The sequence below is a fragment of the Nylanderia fulva genome, unplaced genomic scaffold (assembly GCF_048542155.1).
Source record: "Nylanderia fulva isolate GAGA-0341 unplaced genomic scaffold, ASM4854215v1 Scaffold33, whole genome shotgun sequence".
In the NCBI taxonomy this organism is placed as follows: domain Eukaryota; kingdom Metazoa; phylum Arthropoda; class Insecta; order Hymenoptera; family Formicidae; genus Nylanderia; species Nylanderia fulva.
This window is the reverse complement of record NW_028190400.1, coordinates 190,421-212,195: the sequence shown is the minus strand read 5'-3', so window position 1 is coordinate 212,195 and position 21,775 is coordinate 190,421. Positions and strand designations below refer to the sequence as shown.

General features: G+C 38.6%; 1 protein-coding gene across 1 annotated transcript in view; it reads left to right on the top strand.

Annotated features, from left to right (window-relative positions):
- Kdm3 (Lysine demethylase 3) overlaps positions 1–21,775 on the top strand; it is a 315,578-nt gene that overhangs the window by 165,376 nt on the left and 128,427 nt on the right. The window contains 1 exon segment of the mRNA XM_085484998.1: positions 8,155–8,211. Coding sequence (XP_085341124.1) covers positions 8,155–8,211 — 57 coding nt within the window.

The window sequence follows — 21,775 nt, the reverse complement described above, 5'->3', positions numbered from 1 at the left end:
ATAACACAAGATTTTATTCTTTATTCAATATCGAACATACTTTTTTAAGTGTTTTAGTTTGAAGCTTTTTATTATATAAATGCAGCTATACTTGAAATTAAATATTTAAAAGCAAGAATAACAGCATTATTTTTTTTTCTGTTAAAAGAAAGTCAGCGCCGCATTGAATTTCATGTGAAACACGTGTATGCGCGAAATGATGATATAGTCTCTCTCGACTTTTTTTCCGTAACACGACACATAGAACGACCTCTCGCTCGATTGATCGACTCACTTTTTTTCCGCAGAGCTCCGTTAGCCCGATAAAATCTTTTCAGAGAGAAATAAGAGCGGAGAGAAAAGCGATAGGCAGCATTAATGATTACTCGTTCCTCATTCGTCGGCTGAGATCGATCGGAGACCTTTGAGATCACAGGAAAATGTGGACGACCACGGGTTCTTACCGTTGCATAATTCACGCGTTGACCTTTTGTCCGAATAATTCGCAGCATCTCGCGCGAGATTGACCGAGTTTCAGAATTCCCGGCAGACATTTTTCTTGGGAATCCTTGAGATACGATGGCGAGGATGTGTGCGTGAATCTTTAATAACGTCGATCGCTAAACATTTGAAAAGTGGAGATCGACCCTAGGAGATTTTCCCGAAAATTCTCATTAATATTAATTCATACAATGTAGTCGTGCGTCTGCGTTTCCTCTCGTAAGCCTTGAACTCGGCTCAAGGACACCAACCTGGTACACAAGGGAGAGACGTGCCGACGTTAAGGCACGCCTCGCTTCGACTCTTCGAGATGAGAATCTCGTCGCAGCGTGGAATATGCACGATTTTTTAACTTTCTTTTCGTCGTTACGCAACGCCACGCCTCTCCCGGCGTTCTCTCTCGCATTTTATTCCATGAATATGCGATGCGGCTGTGCTCTCTAGTATTTGCGAGCGCGCGCCCACTTATTTTCGCGGCGATCCGAACCATGCTCGCGCACGCGGAACCAATTTTCGAGAAAATGGAGATGGATATTTCCGAGGCGAGAATATAGAGGATATATATATATATATGTATGTGTGTGTGTATATGTATCGGGGCGGCGTGATGTGGCGCGCTTTGAATTCTTCGACGTTGCATGATGCTGCAGAGCTTCGTAACGAGATCGCGTCACTTTTCGTATATATACAGAGAGGCTTCGGTACCGACACGGGTTCTCTCGGGAAGAAAATTCCTGACATATAATGAACACATCGAAATGTGGAAATTTTTTTCACGAGCACGCGAACCGTGAATTCGAGGCTGACGTAATGACAGATAATTGCAAAACTCGTTGCGATAGGCAGGTGGCATAAATTTAATTATTTCTTTACTTTGATGAAAAATTTAACTTAATTTTATTGTATCTAAAATTAATCCAGGAAAATTATTTATGATTAATTATATTTTTAAATCTTTACTTTCTGATGTTGAAATTTCTATGATTCAAGCTGACGATTAATTGACATGCGTAGTTCCTCGAAACAATCACTCTTTCTCTCTCTCTCTCCAACCTCTCTCTTTAAAGATTTTCTCAGTCCCGGAAAAATAGCACCCTGTTTTGGGTGAATCTCGGATTTTCCACGAATATGATGAAGTTTTTGTGTACGCTATCTGCATGTTCATGGAAAAATATTCCGCAAACGATAAACTATCAAAAAGAAAAGAGCAGATTTTATTCGACTTTCGCAATAAAGAGCGAAAATATAACAATGGCGGGGCAGATATATGCTCACGATAAACGTTTATCTTGCTTAATTAAATGAAACGCGTCGCATTAGTTTGCGGGTTTTTTTTTCCGTGTGCGAGAGATGGATGTATCCGCGTGCGAGAATAATAGCGGTAGGACGAAGATTAGCGGCACCGGTATCATCGATATCGACGCAGAGCTTTTCTTTTCCAAGATTAAAGAAAAACCACGATCACGCGCATCGTTGTCATTCTCTCATTGTTCGCGAGTTTTCAGCAAAAGCTTCCGCGACTATCTCTCCCGCCGAACATTTTTCGATGGAGGTTTTATCGCGATGGTGGATAACGGTGACAGATAGTAATAATTAACGTAGAATTTCTGACAGTCGAAAAATGTTATTAATAGGATACCTCGAGCGATTTTAACTTGGTTGTTTTTATATTTCATTTTATTTCCAATATCTGCGCAGAGAAAAAAAATTCAAAATAGAAATTCTAGTGAGATAACCACGCTTTTGCGAATTAATCTTTTCGTTATTTTCACAAAACACACATATTCTCTTTTGAAATTTTTTATAATAGGAGTTCGGTATTCTGTAAGTCTTACTTTCAATCTAATTGCTTTATTAAAATGCATTCCAATAAGGTGGTAGGATTAATGTATTGTAAAAGAATGATGTTTCTGCTGGCAGAGAGATTAATTAATGCTGCTAATATAATTACTTTTACGATGCGAACAGAAAAACAATAGATTTCGATTAAATGTTTTTATATATATATATATATATATATAGGTATCTGTTATAACGATTTAATTAAATTGCGAAATATGCGCGAGATAGTAATTGTGATTAATAGCGTAATTTAGTTTGAGTTTAACTCGTTAATTATTAACTCATGTTTACGAGTAATACAACGCGATATTACGATTGTTCCGAAATTGATAATAAATCAAGTGATTCTGAATATTTTTCGCGAAGCAGAGAAAATTACAAGCTATTCAATGCTAAATCGTTAATTGATTGCGATTAGAAAGAAAATAATGCTTTCTGCAATTTTATCAGACGAGAAAATAAAATTACATTACATATATATATGTATTACGCGTTTACCTCGACATACAAATTACATCGTAACAAGTAACTTTTGATCAAATACGAAATATAGAAACGTTTATTACAAGAAGAAATATAAAACATTTCACAGTCAATACAAATATCACATTATGTCAACATGAGTGTTTTGATTGATAAAGTTTATTACACAGAACATATTCGCGTCTGTCAGATATTTGATTAATGACTATATTGTCTGTCGCAGATTTTTTTTTTCGTTTGCTCATAAGGATAAAATTAAATTATTCCATTCCCAGTGTTTCATCGTTTTTATCCTTCTTCTTTTTTTGGAAATAAATCTGTCTTTTGTATCATTTTTTGTACTTCACATCTAATTATATAAAACCAATGAAAATTATTTGCTTGAAATTAATATACATTGATAAAACTGGCTCGAGGAATAATTTATTTATTATTATCCGCTTAAGACGAGAGAAGTGTGCGATCACACGTAAATCCGCGTAAGAAGGTAAACCTATCCCAGAAAAATCAAACGAAACATGTATATTCGATACAAGCTTACAGAACGTAACGTCTCATCGGTCCAGATGTTTACGCTCTTATATTCTTCCTTGGATTTGTGTGCAATGGACGCTGATGTAGCGCCGCGATTAGACACAGACCTCATGGAAAACCGGTTCTCGTTTCGGTTCACTCTCTTCCTCTTTCTCTCTCTCTCTCTCTTCCCGTCCATCGCGATTATAAAGTCGCGAAAAGGAGAGAATGAGAGAAGATGATACGACGACGTAGCTGAAAGAACGAGTTTCGTTCGTTCGTTTTGCAGCGGCAACTTTCTCTCCTCGCGTAATCGCCGCCGGGCTTTCTTCTTCCTCTCGAAGCGCACTGTCCTGGAAAGTAACTTGAAAATTCAAGCGCCGACTTTGCGCGAACTTTACGCCCCTAGACTACCTAGAAACGGAGATTGCATTACTTTCTTTGCGCTTTGATAATGGTCGCCGCCGGATCGTCTCGTAAAGAACTTACTTTAACGGAAGTTCGTATTCACTCAATGAAATTTATTATTTATTCGAGTTTAACGATATCTCCTTTGCCCTTCGCCTGGAAGGGCTCTCCCGAAGGAATTGTCGAGGTCCGATATTCTCTCGAACTTTAATGCACTTTAAAATTGGATGGACACGTGGCTGACAGATAGACGGATAGAGCGAGAGAGAAAGCAGGGTCGGTGACAGAATATGTCGGTCGGTATCTTGGATTCGAGGCAAGTCCCACTTTGATCGGAGAACGTCCTCATTAGTTTAATTAAGTCGTGTAACAGGCAGCTAGCTCTACCGTTTCTCATCTCTCTCTCTCTCTCTCTCTCTCTAGCTGTAAATATATATACGTGCTGAAAGAGGGCAGGGCAGAAAAGACTGTCGCGTAGTCTTGGAGAGGTTCGTCGATCCAGCTGGTTTGCACGGGGCGACATATGCACTCGCGAAACAACAGGGGGCGGGAAAGGGGAGAGAGAGGGAACCGGGCACGACGACGGGAGGGGAAACGTGGGGGTTTAGCTCTTGTGACTACTTCGTGAATAATGCATACCAGGCGCGAGCCCACGCCACGATGCTATATACGAAGATGCCAGACACGTTACTCGGAACCGAGCTTGTATCTATACGGGTATACATGGAGTAAGAGAGAGAGAGAGATGTATATATGTATCCGCCTATGTACACGTGGGCACATATATGCATACGTGCCATCCATTACGCCGGCTGCGCATACATATGTATCGACTACGCCTGTGTGGCGTGGCAACGTGGCCCATACAGAAAATCTGTGGACATAAGTGCCGATGGGATTTGCTGATGCAGTTGGGGAATATCTCTCTCTCTCTCTTTCTCCATCCGCCAGGAGACACGTGAGATAACTATTCGCACTTTATTCGAGATGAACTTCATTCGCGTCACTCGGTCTAGCGATGATACGTCCATTAATACGTAGGAAGGAATGTTTTAACAGTTATTATTATGTTACAAGTTGTACTTGTTGTGTGTGACTTCTATACCTATATCCTCTTATATCCCAAGGTTTCTCTCGAATGTCTCTCGTACATATAGCCTTCCTAATTCTTCATTCAAATACTTTAAAGTTTCGATATAAATTCACAAATGAACGAAGCAATATTATATAACGCGAAAATATATTATTAACAAAGTTAATTAAAATACTTTCTATTTATTTTTGAATAAAAATCTGTATATAATTTGGAATTGTAGTAGCACTTTATAATGTGCAATATTTTATGGAAAATTAGCTTGCATTGTGCGAATTTTTAAAATTTATTCTCGGCAAATTGATGGCGACTCTTGCGAAAGACAATGGGTCCGCGTCTCTTGCATGCTGCGAAGCATTGTAAGGTTAAGGCGATATATTACGAGACCTTTGCCTTAATATTCCCACGAAGAACGGGCGATGTCCGTGATCGTGTATGAGTCGACTGCGATGTATTAAGATACTCCCGATAGTTACTCGCGAAGTTGGACGTGCTACATGCGCGAGATTGTAAAGGAAAGTGCACGCCTCGTTGCGTAAAGTACATGCAAATTTCCCTCCGGGGAATTGTGTGCCAGTTCCGTAGGCAAACATAGTTGTGTATATATCTGCTGGATATATACGCACCTATATGCGGATATATATATATATATATATATATATATATATATATATTTATATACACACGTATACAGTTCTACGACCTCGTAACACCGAAAGCTCCCGCGGGTTGTAAAACAATGATTGCTCTCGTCTCCATCACAAGAGATACGGCGTCTGTTATAATCTTGAACTTTGTGAAAGTTTGTGATATCCAGGAAGAGCACGCAAATTATTCATGAATGCATTGTAATAGATTTATAAACGGATCTCGTGATATACTCGTTAATAATACAGCTGAATGTAATTACACAAATTAATACGCAAGCAAATGGAACGTCTGAATATTGATAAATCTTAGAATTTTGATATATACACAGCTTAACAATATATTTTAATAAATAATGCTTTTCAATTACATTTTTATGCTAACAATAAGCAAATATCATAAAAAGTAAAAATTGAAAAATAAAAATGTTTAGTCGAGGAAGAAAGAGAAAAATTATTCTATATTGAGTACATACGTGCACGCACTTATTAACGTCTCGCTTTATATAGCAATATGTAACGAGTTACTATTATCTTGAAAAATAAACAGAAAGAACCTCGTGATTGCTTTTCATCCTCGATCTTCACGCACGTATAGTAGCTGGAAGTGAAATCATCGCTTCTAGCAATCGCGTGCCAGATTCCATCGATCGCACAATTACTCTCGACGTGCATAATTCCACGGCTAACCGAACTGGAAACACGGAATAAAATTGCAACGAAATGCACATGCATTCTTGCGAATTTTCTATAAAATAGATACAAATTTAATCGATATACATATTATTTCGTATATTAAAATTGTGTGAAATAATTTATGTTAATTTTTTTTAGATAGTATGATTGATCATGAGAATTAAGATTGTAATCTTAATTAACAATTAATGTTATAGAATTTATTACGTGAAAAATAATATTTTACTTTCTCTATTTTTATTTTAATAATCTGAAAAAAAGTAAAATGTGGCTATTTTCGCAAATTACGTGAAAATCGATCTTTTTTTAATTTTATTTTCTGATTTTTTCGGGAAAATACCATAGGATTAATCTTGAGTCTTCTGAAAGTTATCGAAAGTTATCGAACCGCTTGAGTTCTTGAGGCGCCGTTAATTCGATGCGGTAAAGTTCTTCCGCCGAATCGTAAAAGTTCTCCGCAAAAAGTTTTTCACCAAATCTATCGAGAACGTTACTTGAAATGTTACCAGAATCAACGTCAAGAAGGGAGGGCCGCCAGGAATTAAATCGTCGTTTGTCGTGACTCTCGACACTGAAAAGCTCTCTGAAGCGGTATTATCAATTCCACGGATATGCTTTTAGATTGAGAGAAATTTCTCCAATTGCTTAGGATTTTAAAAGGACTTGTAAAAGTTTCTCAACTATATATTTCTTGTATGTAAATTTCTTTGCATTTCGTAAATCTCTTTGCACTTAATAATTCGCTGTTAGAAATTGATAGGCATTAATCGACGAAATAGTCATTCGTTTTATCGAATTGTCCTAGATTCTGTAAGTTAATGTTACATTCAGGGTCAGTTTTCTCTGGGAGGAAGTTGTGATGTCGATTACAAAAACGATAAATGTCTGGATAGAGATTATCCATTCCGAGGTATATTTTACGGTTAAAGATAATTTGCAACTTCCTCGCAAGAATTTTCCTAATTACATTGTTGGCCGTCGGGATACGTTAATCAGATAACAGGTTGCGAGAGGTATGTATCGCGCCGGTCATTTCTCTCGTGCGGGAAGTCCAAGAACGGTGAATAGATCACGCGGCGCAGCACCACTACCACGACTCGTTTGCAACGAGCGAATAAAATCAATTAAAAAGTTTGGCACGCCGCGCCTGGCGAGTTTTCGCCAAGTTTTCCATGCCACTCTAAATATATATATATATACCATATATACGCACACACAGGACACGCGCGCACGTACATAATCATGCGTACATAGAGAACATTGCCAATGGAAGTTCTGCTATAAACCGGGCTATATACTGACACCACTTGCCGGGTAGTTTCGCTAACTTTCCGACTCTCGTGTCGAACTTGTTAATGGCTCTCTGTGGCGTCTCTGTTGCCGCCGTTTTCTCCCGTCCTTCGTCGTCCATTTCCTTCCATCCATAGTAGACGCTTCCGCCTCTATACGTCTCCGTTTCCTCCGTTGCCTCACCACCGTGTTTCATCTCTTTTCGATCCCACACCCTTCGTTGGCGCGCACTATCAAAACTTCTCTATCGGATTCGACGAGACTCTCTCTCCTTCTCTCTCTTTCCTCTTTCCTTCTCTAGTTCATTCGCCGACCCACATACTTTGTCCTCGCGTTCCTTCCTCCTAAGTTTAAGTATCTGAACGCAACTGCCGGTGCAGCCAAGTTACGATGGTAGTTTTCGAGTAGATGCAATCTCGCATCGAATAATTGCAATTCTTATCAAAGCTGGAGTAAAGAGATAAAATCATTTCTGCCATGCGAATGATAAACAATTAAATCGAGATTTAAGAATTTAAATAACGTTAACTAAGAAGAAAGTTAAGATCAAATTAAAATTATAAAAATAGTATTGATATTTAGATTCTTCTTTATATTAACGTTATGTTAACGGTTTAGATAACGTACGAGTACACGATAAAAATAATTATCTAGGAAAAAGAAAGTAATTTTTTTAATCAATATATTTTTTATTTGTTTCAGGTAAGAAAACACTTTCTGCGATTCACTCTACTAGCCGCAAAGTTAAATCATCGAATCGTAAGTTATTTAATAATAATTTTTTTGAAAATATTCTTATTCTGCAGATATGCATTTTATAATTACGATGTTTCGAATTTTTTGTGGCGTAGATTTCTCAGTTTACGCTTATCATGAATAATGAAACAAAATATGCGCCAGTTCGGTTTCGTTTCTTGCAATTTTTTTTTTTTTTTTTATGAAAATTGCTGAGCTAAGGTGTGTAAAGCGTTCAGGAAGTCGCAGTGTGCGATAAGCGATTCGAGTATTACAACGAAATGCGATTACACCACATTCCTCGCGTCTTGTAAGATTGAATACGGGATGTGCTGCATCTTGCATTTTTTTTCGCTGCAACGTGTCATCGTATCTTACTCGGAAAGTGCGATTTATCAGTTTTGTCTTGTAGAAAAAATACCACGTCAACGCGCGGTGTCGACTTCGTTACATTCTCAGAAATAAAGCATTCGCATAAATAAAGAAAGGTTTTAAGTGCCAAAAATAATAAACGTGAAGAGCTACTTTTTTTAATATTTATTTATGTGGAAAAAAGCAAGAAAAAATACTGTCCATCTTTATTCTAGCTACGTAAATATATCTTTTAAATATTCGCGTTTTTTTCCTTTCTCTTTAATCAGCATCTGGTGTTAGCATATTAGATTTCTTTCAAAAAAGCAAATGTTAACGTATTATTTTTTTATATCGAATAAAATGATTAAAATATAATTCGCAGTTATTATTGAAATTGCATTTGCAGCAATAATAAAATGCTACTTATTATTAGCGGCAACTTCTTCAGAATTTATTGGCAAACGTATAAATAGAAAAGATTGATGTCTCAACCGAAACGTTGGAGAGATTTGTCATTGTTACGCGAGATCGACTAATTTATCGTCATCGTTACGCGCTCCGGTTTTCTCGATGCGTCGCGGCTGCGAACGAACGTCGACGGGCAAACAAATTGCCGATCAATTTTCCGCGGACGATTTTAGGGCAATATTTTCTACGTGCCGTTTTAGAAACAGGCCATCGAATACAGTCTTTTGGCGAAAACAGGGAATATTTCTTCTTCGAAACCAAGAGACGGCTTTCCTAGACATTTATCTTTTGGGGCGCACGCGAACAGTTTTCGATTCTCCTTTTTGGACTTATTATCGATATTAAACGGGTATCCGCATTTATTCGATGTCTTTAAATTTATGCAGATATTATTCACAAAGCATTAATACTTTTGAATTGCGAAATTTGTGTAGAAATCGTTATTCTGACTATTGAACATTTTATTTATAATTTATATAGGTACATATATATCTCTGATTTTCATTGAAGTTTATTAATCTTTCAAAATTAGAAACTTTTGGTTTGTGTGTGCTTTCTCATAAAATAACTGAAATCGAGAAAATTACATATTTAATATCTATTACCTGATTTAAATATATTCGAGTTTTGCATAAATTTTAAATAATTTATAATTTTACACATATATACCCGATGAACTCGAGTATTTTTCTATATGTTGAAATATATGCCACTTTCAATATTGGATTTACTTCGCTTTCGAAATAGATAATTCACATATATTTTATTATGTTGAATATGATGTTCTCATACCTATATAAATTTTTATAAATTTTATTTTATTTTTTGCGTAATATTATACATTTTTAATACAATTCTCGATGTGAACATATCACTTGTGCGTGAATTATTACTATTTGATTTTGATAACATTTTATCTCTGATGACATTTTATCATTTTAACTCCATCAATTAATCTATCGAATCGAGGAATCTCTAGCTTCGTGTTAGTTTTAGAGAGCTAAGTCAATGTTGACTTGCACTAAATCTCAGATATGTTAGCGGTAACCTAGTTTTCTCATGTTAGGGATAATATTTTGCATTGAAATAGATGATACTCTTTGAATGAGACAAGAGAGAGAGAGAGAGAGAGAGAGAGTAGGAAGAAATGATATCGTTTCAGCTTGGTCCACTTTCCGCTCAGTCGCGCAAACAATCAATGTTTTGCACAATAATGAGAATGACAATGCATAATAATAAAGATTAATCGCGTGAATTTTGATTGGTCATACGTCGTGAAACGAACAAGAAAGGGTTTTAGCGAATAGATGTAGAAAAAAAGTAGCCATCACACGTCGGCGAAGAAAATCACCTTAATTTCAGCAAAACGCAAAATCCCTCGATGGCCGTCGACCTTTTTGTCAGCCGTTTTTTGCCGCGGCCATTCATATCGGTAGACATGCAATCAAAGCGAAAGGAGTATTTTGCGGTCAGCAGGAACGTCGCAACGGTTATTTTAATAGCAGGCGGTAATATCCGGACGTGAAAAAGGAGCAAAGGAAAATAGAGAGAGAGAGAGAGAGAGAGAGAGAGAGAGAGAGAGAGAGAAAGAGAAAGAAGAGACAATAAGGAGTGAGTGGTCGTGTAGACGTGGACGCACCAGCTGGCCCGGCTCCTCACGTTTACACGATAGTGATAAATTGTTTATCTCGCGATATTTGGCCAACAGCCAACATTTTCTGTCGCCTCCGTCTTCCTACGACTTGCCACTTTATCTATTTATATATATGTAATATATATAACGATCGAGTGTAACAAACAAGGCGAAGAAAAAGAAATTAAAAAGGCATGTTATGCACATATATATATAAATGCAACGCGCTTTTTTTATGATTTTTTATTTACTTTCTTTGCCGCACTTGAACTTCTTTTCACTTGTTGTAACCCAAATTCCGCGAGATTCTTCCTATTAAGGATAAAGAACGCGACAACATTATCGAATTGCGTTGTTGTGTGAAAACTTCGAAGAACATAACAGTCTAAATCTCGTATTGTTTGCCTCACAATGATCTTTTGTGTACATTTTTTATTAATATCAGTGGAAAACTTTTAGATAATGTGAGAATTGATTAAATTTCATCCATCCTCTTCCTTTCGATTAGTTTTATCTTTTATATTCAGAGACAGACAGTAATTGTCCAGATAAGTCAAGAACTTGATCAAGTATTAAATTATAACTCTTTTATCAAGATCTTTATTTAAACGTCATTTTAAGAAATTTATAAATATCAATCTTCAGACATTTAATTAGAGTTTTTATCTCTTTATCACAAAAAATTTAACAATTCAATTTTGTTGACTACGCGAAAAGAAATCTTGATTTTTCTGACATAATAAATCAACGCGTGAACAAATTCGAAAGTTTCAAAGAATATTACTAAACTTCTTTTAATGATTTAATACATTATTCAATTATCGTGAAGCATGCTTCTAGTAGTTAAATCGTTAACTCGATCTCTCTCTCTCTCTCTCTCTCTCTCTCTTTCTCTTCATTCATTTAATCACATCTCAATTGAAACGATTTACACTCGCGTCGATCTCACGAGTCTCTATACAAGTACGAGCAATTACAAAACTAGTAATTCACTCTTTTTTCTCTTCGAGCAAGCATCAACGAGCTACACAATAATACACAAACCTATCTTTGAACAACGACTGCGAAACGTCTAGTGCCCGCGGATTGATTCGAGAGAGTTTCGAGAGTTTCTCAGAGAGAAGTAATGATTTAAGCATCTTCAAGTGGTGGTCGCAGGAACGTCTTCCTCTAATTTAACAACGCGTCATTACATTAAATAGACTCGCCGGCATCTGCGCGAGCCTTGAGTATGGTCAAGATCTCTGAAACGGCAGCGATTATGATTAACTGCCGCGCATATAATCGTTGACTCGCGCCCGACTAATTTTACCCGGCGATAATCGCTTTCTTCATTGCGCAAAGATGGTAACGACTATATAGCCGCGTTGCTTCTTCTCGTTTCGGCCTCGTCGATTAGGGCAGCCAGTCGAATCCAAGGTGCATTGAAGGATTTTATGCATGTTGCAAAATGATGTTCGCACAAGTTATGTAATTAAAAAGTTATATATAATTTGCTACGAAGAAAACAGATCATACATACATACATATATGGTAATTAGACTTGAATGAAATATGAGTTGAATTGTAACGATGGAAAATTATAAGAAAATAGTACCTCTTAAATAACTATCGTTGAATTTTTAAGCACATTTCGCTAAAGCATAGTCTACATTAAGAAGTCTTCGAAGAACAAAATTTTATTATGAATATATATTTCGGAATTCGTTCGAAACTGCTCGAGAGAGAAATCTTCAATATTAAACAGCTATAATTATATTCTTCATAAGATTTTCAATAGAGCATAAAGTCGATATTCTGAATATATATATATATATATATATATATATATATCTATATATATATCTATATATATATCTGTATAACTGACTGGGGAAAGAGTGCACGCGATTTGCTTCAATATACTCTGTATATTTTAAATTGATGTGCTAACAGCGAAATTATAATGCTCTCTTGAGTCTTTCGTGCTGTAAAGCCGTCGTCGTAGCTCCATGCATATCAACGCGTTTTAAGAGAAGAGAAGAGGGAGAAAGAGAGAGGGAGAGAGAGAAATGGAGTCTCCCTCTGGCCGCTGCCCACGGACGTTACACCGCAATTACTCGACAGTGTATTGATCCGGCGGTTCGCAGTCTCACGGTTCGCAGAATCCCTCGTTGGAGCAACCCTCTCTTTCTCTCTTTTTCTCCGTTACTCCGAAGCAAAACATCCTTTCATTTGAGAAAGAGAAAAAGGGGTAACGAAACGGGGTACGGAGAAGAGAGAGAGAGAGGGAGAGAGAGAGAGAGAGAGAGAGAGAGAGAGAGAGAGAGAAGTCAGGGACGAGAATGCGCGCGTAAGTTCCCTCGGGCGAATATCCATAAAATAACGTCCAAGTTATTTAGCGTCCGGACGAACGCCAAAGAAGCGGTCTTCAAGGTCTTTTGTCGCAAGAAACATTTAATCTCTGTGTATGAGCCACGTGATACGCGGCGTGTACAATGGCATTTTTTACAATGAGATTTATGAATTGCTTTTTCGGCGAAAAAAAGTTTGCAACTTGCAAACACGTACGTACATACATGTATATATTAACCAGATATTTTTCCATATTATATCCATTGCGATCACATAGAGTAATTTATAATTTTGTAAACTTGACGATAAATTAATCGCAATATTAATATTCCAGATTATTGCAAAATTAAAGCATTCTCTCTTCAAAATTCAGCATCATTAGCCACGTACGAAAGGTCTTTAAAATTGATCGAAGGGGGTCGATTTATTCTTGGAGATGCCGATTTATACGATCGAACTTTTAAAGTAGAGACCGCAGTGAGCAACGAAAGCGAATGTACATGCGAGAGTGTGAGTCGCTATCGAAAACTCGTGCAGAGTTACAACAAAACGAGTTGTTTTATTTCCGCGAGAGAGGCACGCACGCACGCAGGCATGCACGCACATGTCGCAGCGCGGCTGCAAAAGGAGCAAGGAAACGATCGAGAGAAGGCGCGGTTGCAGGCCCTCCACGGGTCGCCGAGTGTGAGTATTACGGGATTGAAGCAATTACCAGGGACTTTCCTTTCGCGTTCTTCGACTCTTGTCTTTTTTTTTCGCATATTCCGTATTATCGCCGCGAAGAGAAGGAAAAGGAGAGAAAGAGAAAGAGAGAAAGATGAGGCAATCCTTGACTCCAGCAAGAGCAAACCAGCCACCACGATGCTCTTTAGCCGCGTTCGTGCGTGCACACAGATGCGAGACGGATAAGGAGGACGAAATGGACATGAGAAGGAGAAGGAGGAGATTACAACCGGGGTTTAACGAAACCAGTCGAGGTCCGTCAAACCGGTTCAGCGAGTTCTCCGCGTTCGGTCACGTAGTCCTCTCCCTCCCCTCTCGTGCGCAGAGGATTGACCGAGGGGGGGAGGGGGTGGGAGATAGAGCGGAGAGGTCTGTCGACCTCTGTCTGTCTTTTTCCCTCATCATTCTCCCCTTCCCTCTAATTGTGATGCATATCTGAAGCACAGATCACCGGCACTGACTCTCGCGTTTATTTGGCTCTGTGTGAACCTTTGTGTGTAGAACCGATCGAAAGTGTATGTATGTACGTGTGCGAGATCCCTTTAACTGAGAGTACACCCACAGCGACTGAGACGAGAATTATAGTACGAGAGAGAGGGAGACGAGACTCGTATCCGCCCCTGTTTGATAGTCTTGTCGTGATATAGACTCACTAGGGAACCTAATCTCTTTCTCTCTCTCTCTTTCTCCTTCTCTCTTTTTTTCTCTCATTGTCTCACCATCTCACAATGTCGACCGACTCTGTCCCTCCACGGTACATCTTGCACTCGCGAAAGAGAGAGATGTGATGAGAGAAAGATGGCAAGAAGGATAGATATACATAGGGTATCCCCAGAACTGGCGGAAAAGTTTTTAATGGTAGATTCCTAGTATCATTCGGAGCCGATTTTTCCTCAGCGAAAATGTCGAGACACCAATAAACTAAGCCTTGTGGAAATAAAATATTAACAGAACTACAGTCTTCAGTTAATTTTATAAATGGAGTTTGCTTTAATAGAATTTTAATATAAGGCTTAGTTATGAAGATACATAATAACAAAAATTAGGAACATGCTTAAAAAGATGGCCTCTCTCAACATTTTCACTAAGGAAAAATCGTCTCCAAATGATACCAGGAATCTGCCATTAAAAACTTCTCCGCCAGCTCTGGGACACCCTGTATAGATGAAAGGAAGGAAGCGTAGCACTCTCTGTCGTTCGCGTATAAAACTCGTTTGTGTGTGTGGAGTATAATCGTGGATTGGATCTGAAGGGCGCGTCTCTCTTCTCTTGACCCACTCCACGATTATCTACTCTTTTTTGCTTTTTACTCTCGCATTCCTCTTCTTCTTCCTTCCTTCCTTCCTTCCTTTCTTTTTCTTCTCTTTTACGCACGTTTTCTTCTCTCCGTTTCTGTTATTTGTCCCAAGAGAGATCCAAGAGTTACAAAACCTGACGAGTCAGTCTTAAATGTATTACGCGAAATACCTGTCTGCGAATGTTGACTGACGGAAGTGCTGCATTCTATATACTTTCTTCAAAAACTTTTTTGCTCTTTTTTTGTCGATGAATATATACGAAAGAATATTACAGAGAAAAATGTTATTCTTCTATATTATTTAAAGAATAAACAAATCATCGATAAAATTTTTGCAAAAACGAAAAACAGTCGTACGATTGACTTAAAGTACATAATAATACAACGAGTGAATACGGTGACCTTAAAACGCCACTCGTAAAGTCAGCCGACCATGAATTTCCGAAAAGAGTATTTTCAAAGATCGCGATAGAATAAAGTTTGGTCGCGATACACAGAGTACGTGAACACGGACGAATGATCGTTCTTTTTTCTCGCAAAGCGAGGTCGGAAACCCAAGAAGTCGATTTCTTGAATGACGCGCGCGTGGAAGTGAGGCAAAAGTTGTAGTCCAAATTGTTGCATATGTGTCGCCATATGGCGACTTCCCTCCGGCACGGAAATGGTCCGTGTTGCTGGACAATTTGTTTCCCTCGAGCATTCTGTCTTACAGTATTTTTCCAAGTAACGAAACAAATGCGATGCTTCACGCGCTATTGCTTAGACGCTCTGCAAAATTTTTTCTACAAATTATTTGTAAATTATTTTATAAAAGTTATTGTTGGAGAATTTTTAAAAATATATTCTTTATACATATCTTTAAAATATAGTTTATTTTATTTCTTTTTCTTTCAATGGATCTTCTTTCGCGAATTTCTGCATCGATTAATCATTCCATTATTTAGAGGCGATTGAAAGACATTTTTATCTTTTGATGCTTCATCCTTTTTTCCTTCATCCGTTGATGTATTAGAGCCAGTCGCGGTTGCCTGTGGGTAGACACGCGTATATACGTGGTTGGCATACCGTTTAGTTCCCGAAGAGAAGCATGACTCGCTTACCGAGTTCAGGTATCCGCTACGCGTCATCAGCCCACCTAGATGAAAGCGCGATGACTCATCTCGCTGTTTCTCGCACGAATCGATCAGAGGTCACGGAGAGGTCAGCCGTCCGCTTCCGAGATGCGCGAGTCGAGTCTTCGAGAGCTTTTGACGAGGAGGCAGAGGGAGTGTAATGACGATGATTACACGGTGTGGTCTGAATTCCAACCATGACGGGCGAACGGAATTAAAATGACAAAGTCACGCTCCGGAGAAACCATAGCAATCGAGCGTAACCGCTTCGTAATGATCGAAAGTTTTAACATAACTCCAGAAACGATTATCTACAGTCTATTAAGCGATTAAATTTCAATCGTATAAATAATCGATTTTTTCCAACGAATTCTTAATTTGCAGTCAGACGCAGTTCGTCTTTCTTTTTTCAATTTAATTCATTCGAGGCTACGTTAATGAATTTCTAGAGCATCGAGATATCGATTTGCGTCGGTATTCATAATGGCATTTGAAGTCTGACGCGGAAATGTAACAAGCCCGGTACTGTAAACATCAGAATTTGACGGAAAGCGCGCAAATGTTCCAGAGACAAGAGCAGATCAGTGCGAGGAGTCAGCGATAATCATCTAATGACCCGTCGAAGATATATTAGCGTCGAGAAGTTAATCTGGCGCGAGCTGGATGACTTCTTGCCGAAAGACGTACTTCACGACGCGAACACTCGCTTCGTCGAATACTGAGAAGTCTTTGAGGCTAACGACTGGCTGCATTCTTGGTCGGCTTGCTTCCAGAAAAAACAAGGGAGACTTTTCGGCGTCGGGACCGCTATGAGGCTGCGTTTCTCTCCCTCTTCCCTCGCGACTATCCTTCCTTCTCTTCTTATTGTCGCGACGGGAATCGTCTTGTTCAGGAATAACGATGGGTCGTATGGACCCCCTGAAGCCATTGGCTCGCGTTAATCTTCGCGAAGCGGCCTCGAGGGAAGTCAATTGATCGTGACGTCACCGTCGCAACACAATAAAATGTAATAGACGAGCCGGTTTTAAGAAGGACACGTGACCAGATCGTGACCCGAAGCAGACACTATTTAAAATTGCTCTTTCTCTCTCCTTCTTCGTCATTCGCGTCGTATTTCGCCTCTTTGAGAACCGTCCTTTCTTCAACGAGTGCTTTTACTTGGTTTGTAAGAGACTCGCGAGTCTGTCTCTCTCGACACGCGAAAAGAGACGTAACCTGTCGACGACTATCTCGGGCGATTCGCCGGAGACGAATGCTCGAAGCGACGAGGCTTTTCAGTTTTCGGGTTTTTTCGAAGAAATGTAATAAGCTTCGCCGATTCTTGCGTTCCATCGAAAGTGTACTTTGCTAATAAAGATAAGACACAAGTAATTGCTTATATATTAATTTTTCATTTCATTTTTTTGATTCGCGTTTTGTGTAAGAAAATAATTCTTTTTGAGAGATATAATTACAATAATCTATTATTACGATTTTAATATACTATTTTAATGATAAATCTCGATTATTCATATATGCAGAAAGCTGTAATAATTTAAAGTTTAAATTACAAAAATTTTTTTGTAGAGAGAGAGAATCACTGCTTATAATTAACTGATTGATAGCGAAAAATCCAACTATAGATTTATTCAGGCAACAAAACCGGTTTTACATTCTTACAACATACGAATCATAAAAACGAAGTTTGAAATAACTGTTTGCTTATTCACGCTCGCTTGTTTCATTAAATATTTTATCAACGATTCAGATAAAAACCAGTACTGAATACATTTCATATATAAGCAATACGGATTATTCAAAATATCACGCAAACTGTAATTTCTAAACGACAATATAGAAATTCAAATTAACGTCATCCAATAACTAATAAAAGTACGTAAGAGAAAATTTTACAAAATATCAGCTGTCTTCGTCAGCGTTATTTTTAACATTGTCGCAATCAAATTCATTTATTAAAAAAAATGTTATTTTAATACGCATATGTCTTGTCCTGTTTGAATTATTAATGTTTGATCTAAGAATAGATATAGTACGGAGAAAAATTATTTGAAATTATAATATACTGAAATAATTATATGACTAATTGATTAATAATATTTCGAAATTATAGATTGCGTAACGCTACGGAAATTTCGCTCTTCAGGATATATATGCACGTGAAATTGCTTTTAAAGAGAATCAGGGGATACCTGAAATCGTTCTAGCTTCCCAGTAGCTACCCCAAAAGTTGTAAGTCACGATGCGCAGGTACACGTAGGCCGTAACCTGCTCATCCGATTCGGCCGTTCATGGTGGCTCATTCGACGTTTACGACTCATAAAGCCGAAAGCCCATCATGATTGGCCGGGCGTTTACAATACCCTTTAAATTGCCTGGACCTTTCTGTACGTATATAGCCGCGACAAACGAGTGTGGCTCTAACGAGCGAAGTAAATCGACGCGACCCGGATAGAAACGAAGCCAGGCGTCATTACGCCCCGGGACACTGACCTGTTAATCGCTCGTGCAATTAGAACGCGTAATCGTTGTCCCAGATCGAACTCCCGCGAACTCTCCCGCCAATTGTATGGTATATCGCTCGGTACGGCAGAGAAAGAGAGACGCTTTAAATCGCGTCATTTCGCGCGTTCCACCGGCGCGGCGTTAGATAGATCGCGACATGTGAGTTCAAGAATTCCGCAATCGTTGTTGCGTGACTGACGGTGAAATTGCACGTACTGTTAGATTTTCAAGGTCTCGATATATGGTACTCGCGGCGCGCCGCATTGTGCACGAGACAGGCGTATCTATAATGGGCGCTCGTGTGAATTTTATTTATTGCCGCATTTATTTTTACTATATACACATACATACACATACATACACATATATACACATATGCGCGCCCTTTAAACTCGCTTTCCGAGGCATCACAGTGAATTGGTCTAAATATATGTCGTATCAAAGTATTAATATCTCTTTGTGAGAATAACGCGTGTGCTTCTTGTTGTTTTAATTTACGATAATTATTCACATACTAGAATATGAAAATAACACTTCAATTGTGAAAGAGAGACAGTATAAAAGAGTTTCAATTAATTTATATATACTTTTTTCATATGTTGATTTTTTTTCAAGTTACGAGAAGATCATAAAAATCAGGAGAGAATATTTTAGAGAATATATCGCGCAGAATCAAGATTGCTAAAATTTCCATATATGATAATCGCGCGCATATATATACTTTACGCAATTTTGCGAAAGCTTTAAACTTGGCTAATGAGACGGAAATTGAACATGGCAAAATTCCATTAATATTTTTCTCGATTAAGGGTTAACGACACGACGCTTTCGTTTGCCTCTTTCGCTCGTCGGGATTATCTCGCGAATAAGGAGAATGAAAAAAAGAGAGGTGGTGGGAGTGAGGAAGCGACGCGTTTCTCATTGTTCTTGAATTATTTATTAGCCGTAGTCGGGCCCGCAGCGCCTGGATCGTAACGATTGAATGGTCAGTGACCGGATATGTGACGTAGTCGCGAGACAAGATGGCCGGTAACGATAATTACTCGCGTGTTTACGACCGATAAAGTCCGAATACTCTCTCCTACGTGCGAATATCGGCTGTACGTGCGCGCGTATACACTCGCGCGCCCACTCAATCACGCGCGCGCGCGTGTATTACTCGCGTGTATAAAGTGTCACGAGCACGACTCCGCCAATTATGCGCAGCGCCAAGGAATATCCGGTATATAACTCAACGACTCATTCAAGCTGATGTTATTGGCATCGATATTTCCGCGTAATATCCGTTTCAATTGTTACGTAGCGAAAGTAAGTCAATCGATTGAACCGAAGATATATTCATAGAAAAAAAATTATAAATGAACGAACGACAAAGGTTATATTATCGCGAATATATTATCGCTCGAAATAATATAGAGCTCGTATATCATCTATTATACGGATAGTTATACAGTTAATAAAAGATATACATATAGGGAAGTAGGAGTGTCGCAAATAATTAGAAATAGAATTTTTCGTCACAAAAGTGTTTAATTATCTTAGCGCAACGTAAAACTTTGAATTTTCCTGCCGTCTAAGTCTTGTTCTACATTCACGTTAATTAGATAAATCGAGTTTAAAGTTTATTTAGCACTAAATGCGCCACGAAATAGGTGCGAAAATGTACTCGACCCATCTTCCATCCCGTCAAGTGTATTATAAAAGTTTTCGCCGCGTATCATGGCCATCTCTCCGAGATGGACGAAGTCGGGACGATTCTCCGAAACTTTTATAGCGCGTAAAGGATGGGTGTGAATAGACGGAAGGTGTAAGACGAAGAAAGAAGGAGAGAGAGACGGATAAAGATGTAGACGCATAACTGGCACGACAGAGACGAAAATTCGAGACCTTGGCTCGTTGTCTCAACGTCATAAAGATACAATAGAAAGGCGCGCAGCTGCGAGGCCCTCTGGGTCCAGGCCACCGTGGACGCTGTGGGCGTTCCACCCACTCTAACAGCCTCCATCTTCTTTTTTTAGACTCTCTTTCTCGTTTTATGCTTCTTTCTTTCTTATTTCTTTCTTGTCGGATCGCCGAGATACTTTGCTAAGATCCGATACGTAGAAACTTATACGAGGGCGGGGGAGAACGGAAAAAAATATAATAAAAAGAAAACGGGTCGGTCGGGTCGTATGGTTGCCACGTGATGAATTCCCGGGGTCGTTCATCGTATTTTCAGTCTCCTTCTCTTTCACGATCGCTCTCGTTTCACTTCTCGCTTCTACGGAATACAAACGCCGCGGTCCGTTTGCGTGAAGGTTGACCCACGTGTCGACTCGTCACCGTCGCCGAGATCAGGTTCAAAAAGAAAGAGAGAGAGAGAGAGAGAAGAGAAAAGGATGGCAAAATAGAAAGCTGTTCTCGGAGCGTTAATTAAAGCGTCGTTCTCGCGGGAGTAGAAGTCTGACCTCGCCTGGCGTTAACTGGCGAACGTGAATTATGTCATTTTTTCCTTTTTCTCTTTCTCTCTCTTTCTCTCGTATCGACACGGTAGCGATCTCTCTGCGCGATACCGATTCAGTTTCTACAATTTACATTGCAGAACACCGCATCGCGCCGCGTTATATAACGCCTCCGCACGAACGAGTAATACGATTTACGATCTCTTCACGCGATCGGAATTTACAACTCTTCGTGTACGAGTCAATGTAACTTTTCATGGCGAATGTTAGATTTTATAAATGCAGATCGATGATAGTATATTTCTTCTTTCGTTGGTCCGCGTTGTGAGACATTTCGGAAATTTGAATAGAATGGAGAGACAAATTTTATATGACTGTGTGAATATCTATAAATCCTTTACATTATACTTATTCTCGATTAGCTTACAATTTATCGTTGTTTTAAAATTATCATTTGTTGTTTATTCACGAATCGAAAGAATAAACTTTGATTAAACTTTTGAAGAAACTTTTTCTATCAAATCAAAGTTTCAAGGGTATTATAAATGAAAAAATTGTATTCTAGACATAAATTTGAATAAACTTTAGTAACGAGATTAAGTTAAACCGGGTCAAGTTGAAGCCTGGATATCAAGGTATTAGAAATTAGAAAGCTGTCGCGTTCAAACTATTGTTGAAGAAACTTCTACCTTGAACATCGATCACATACAGACTAGTACACATT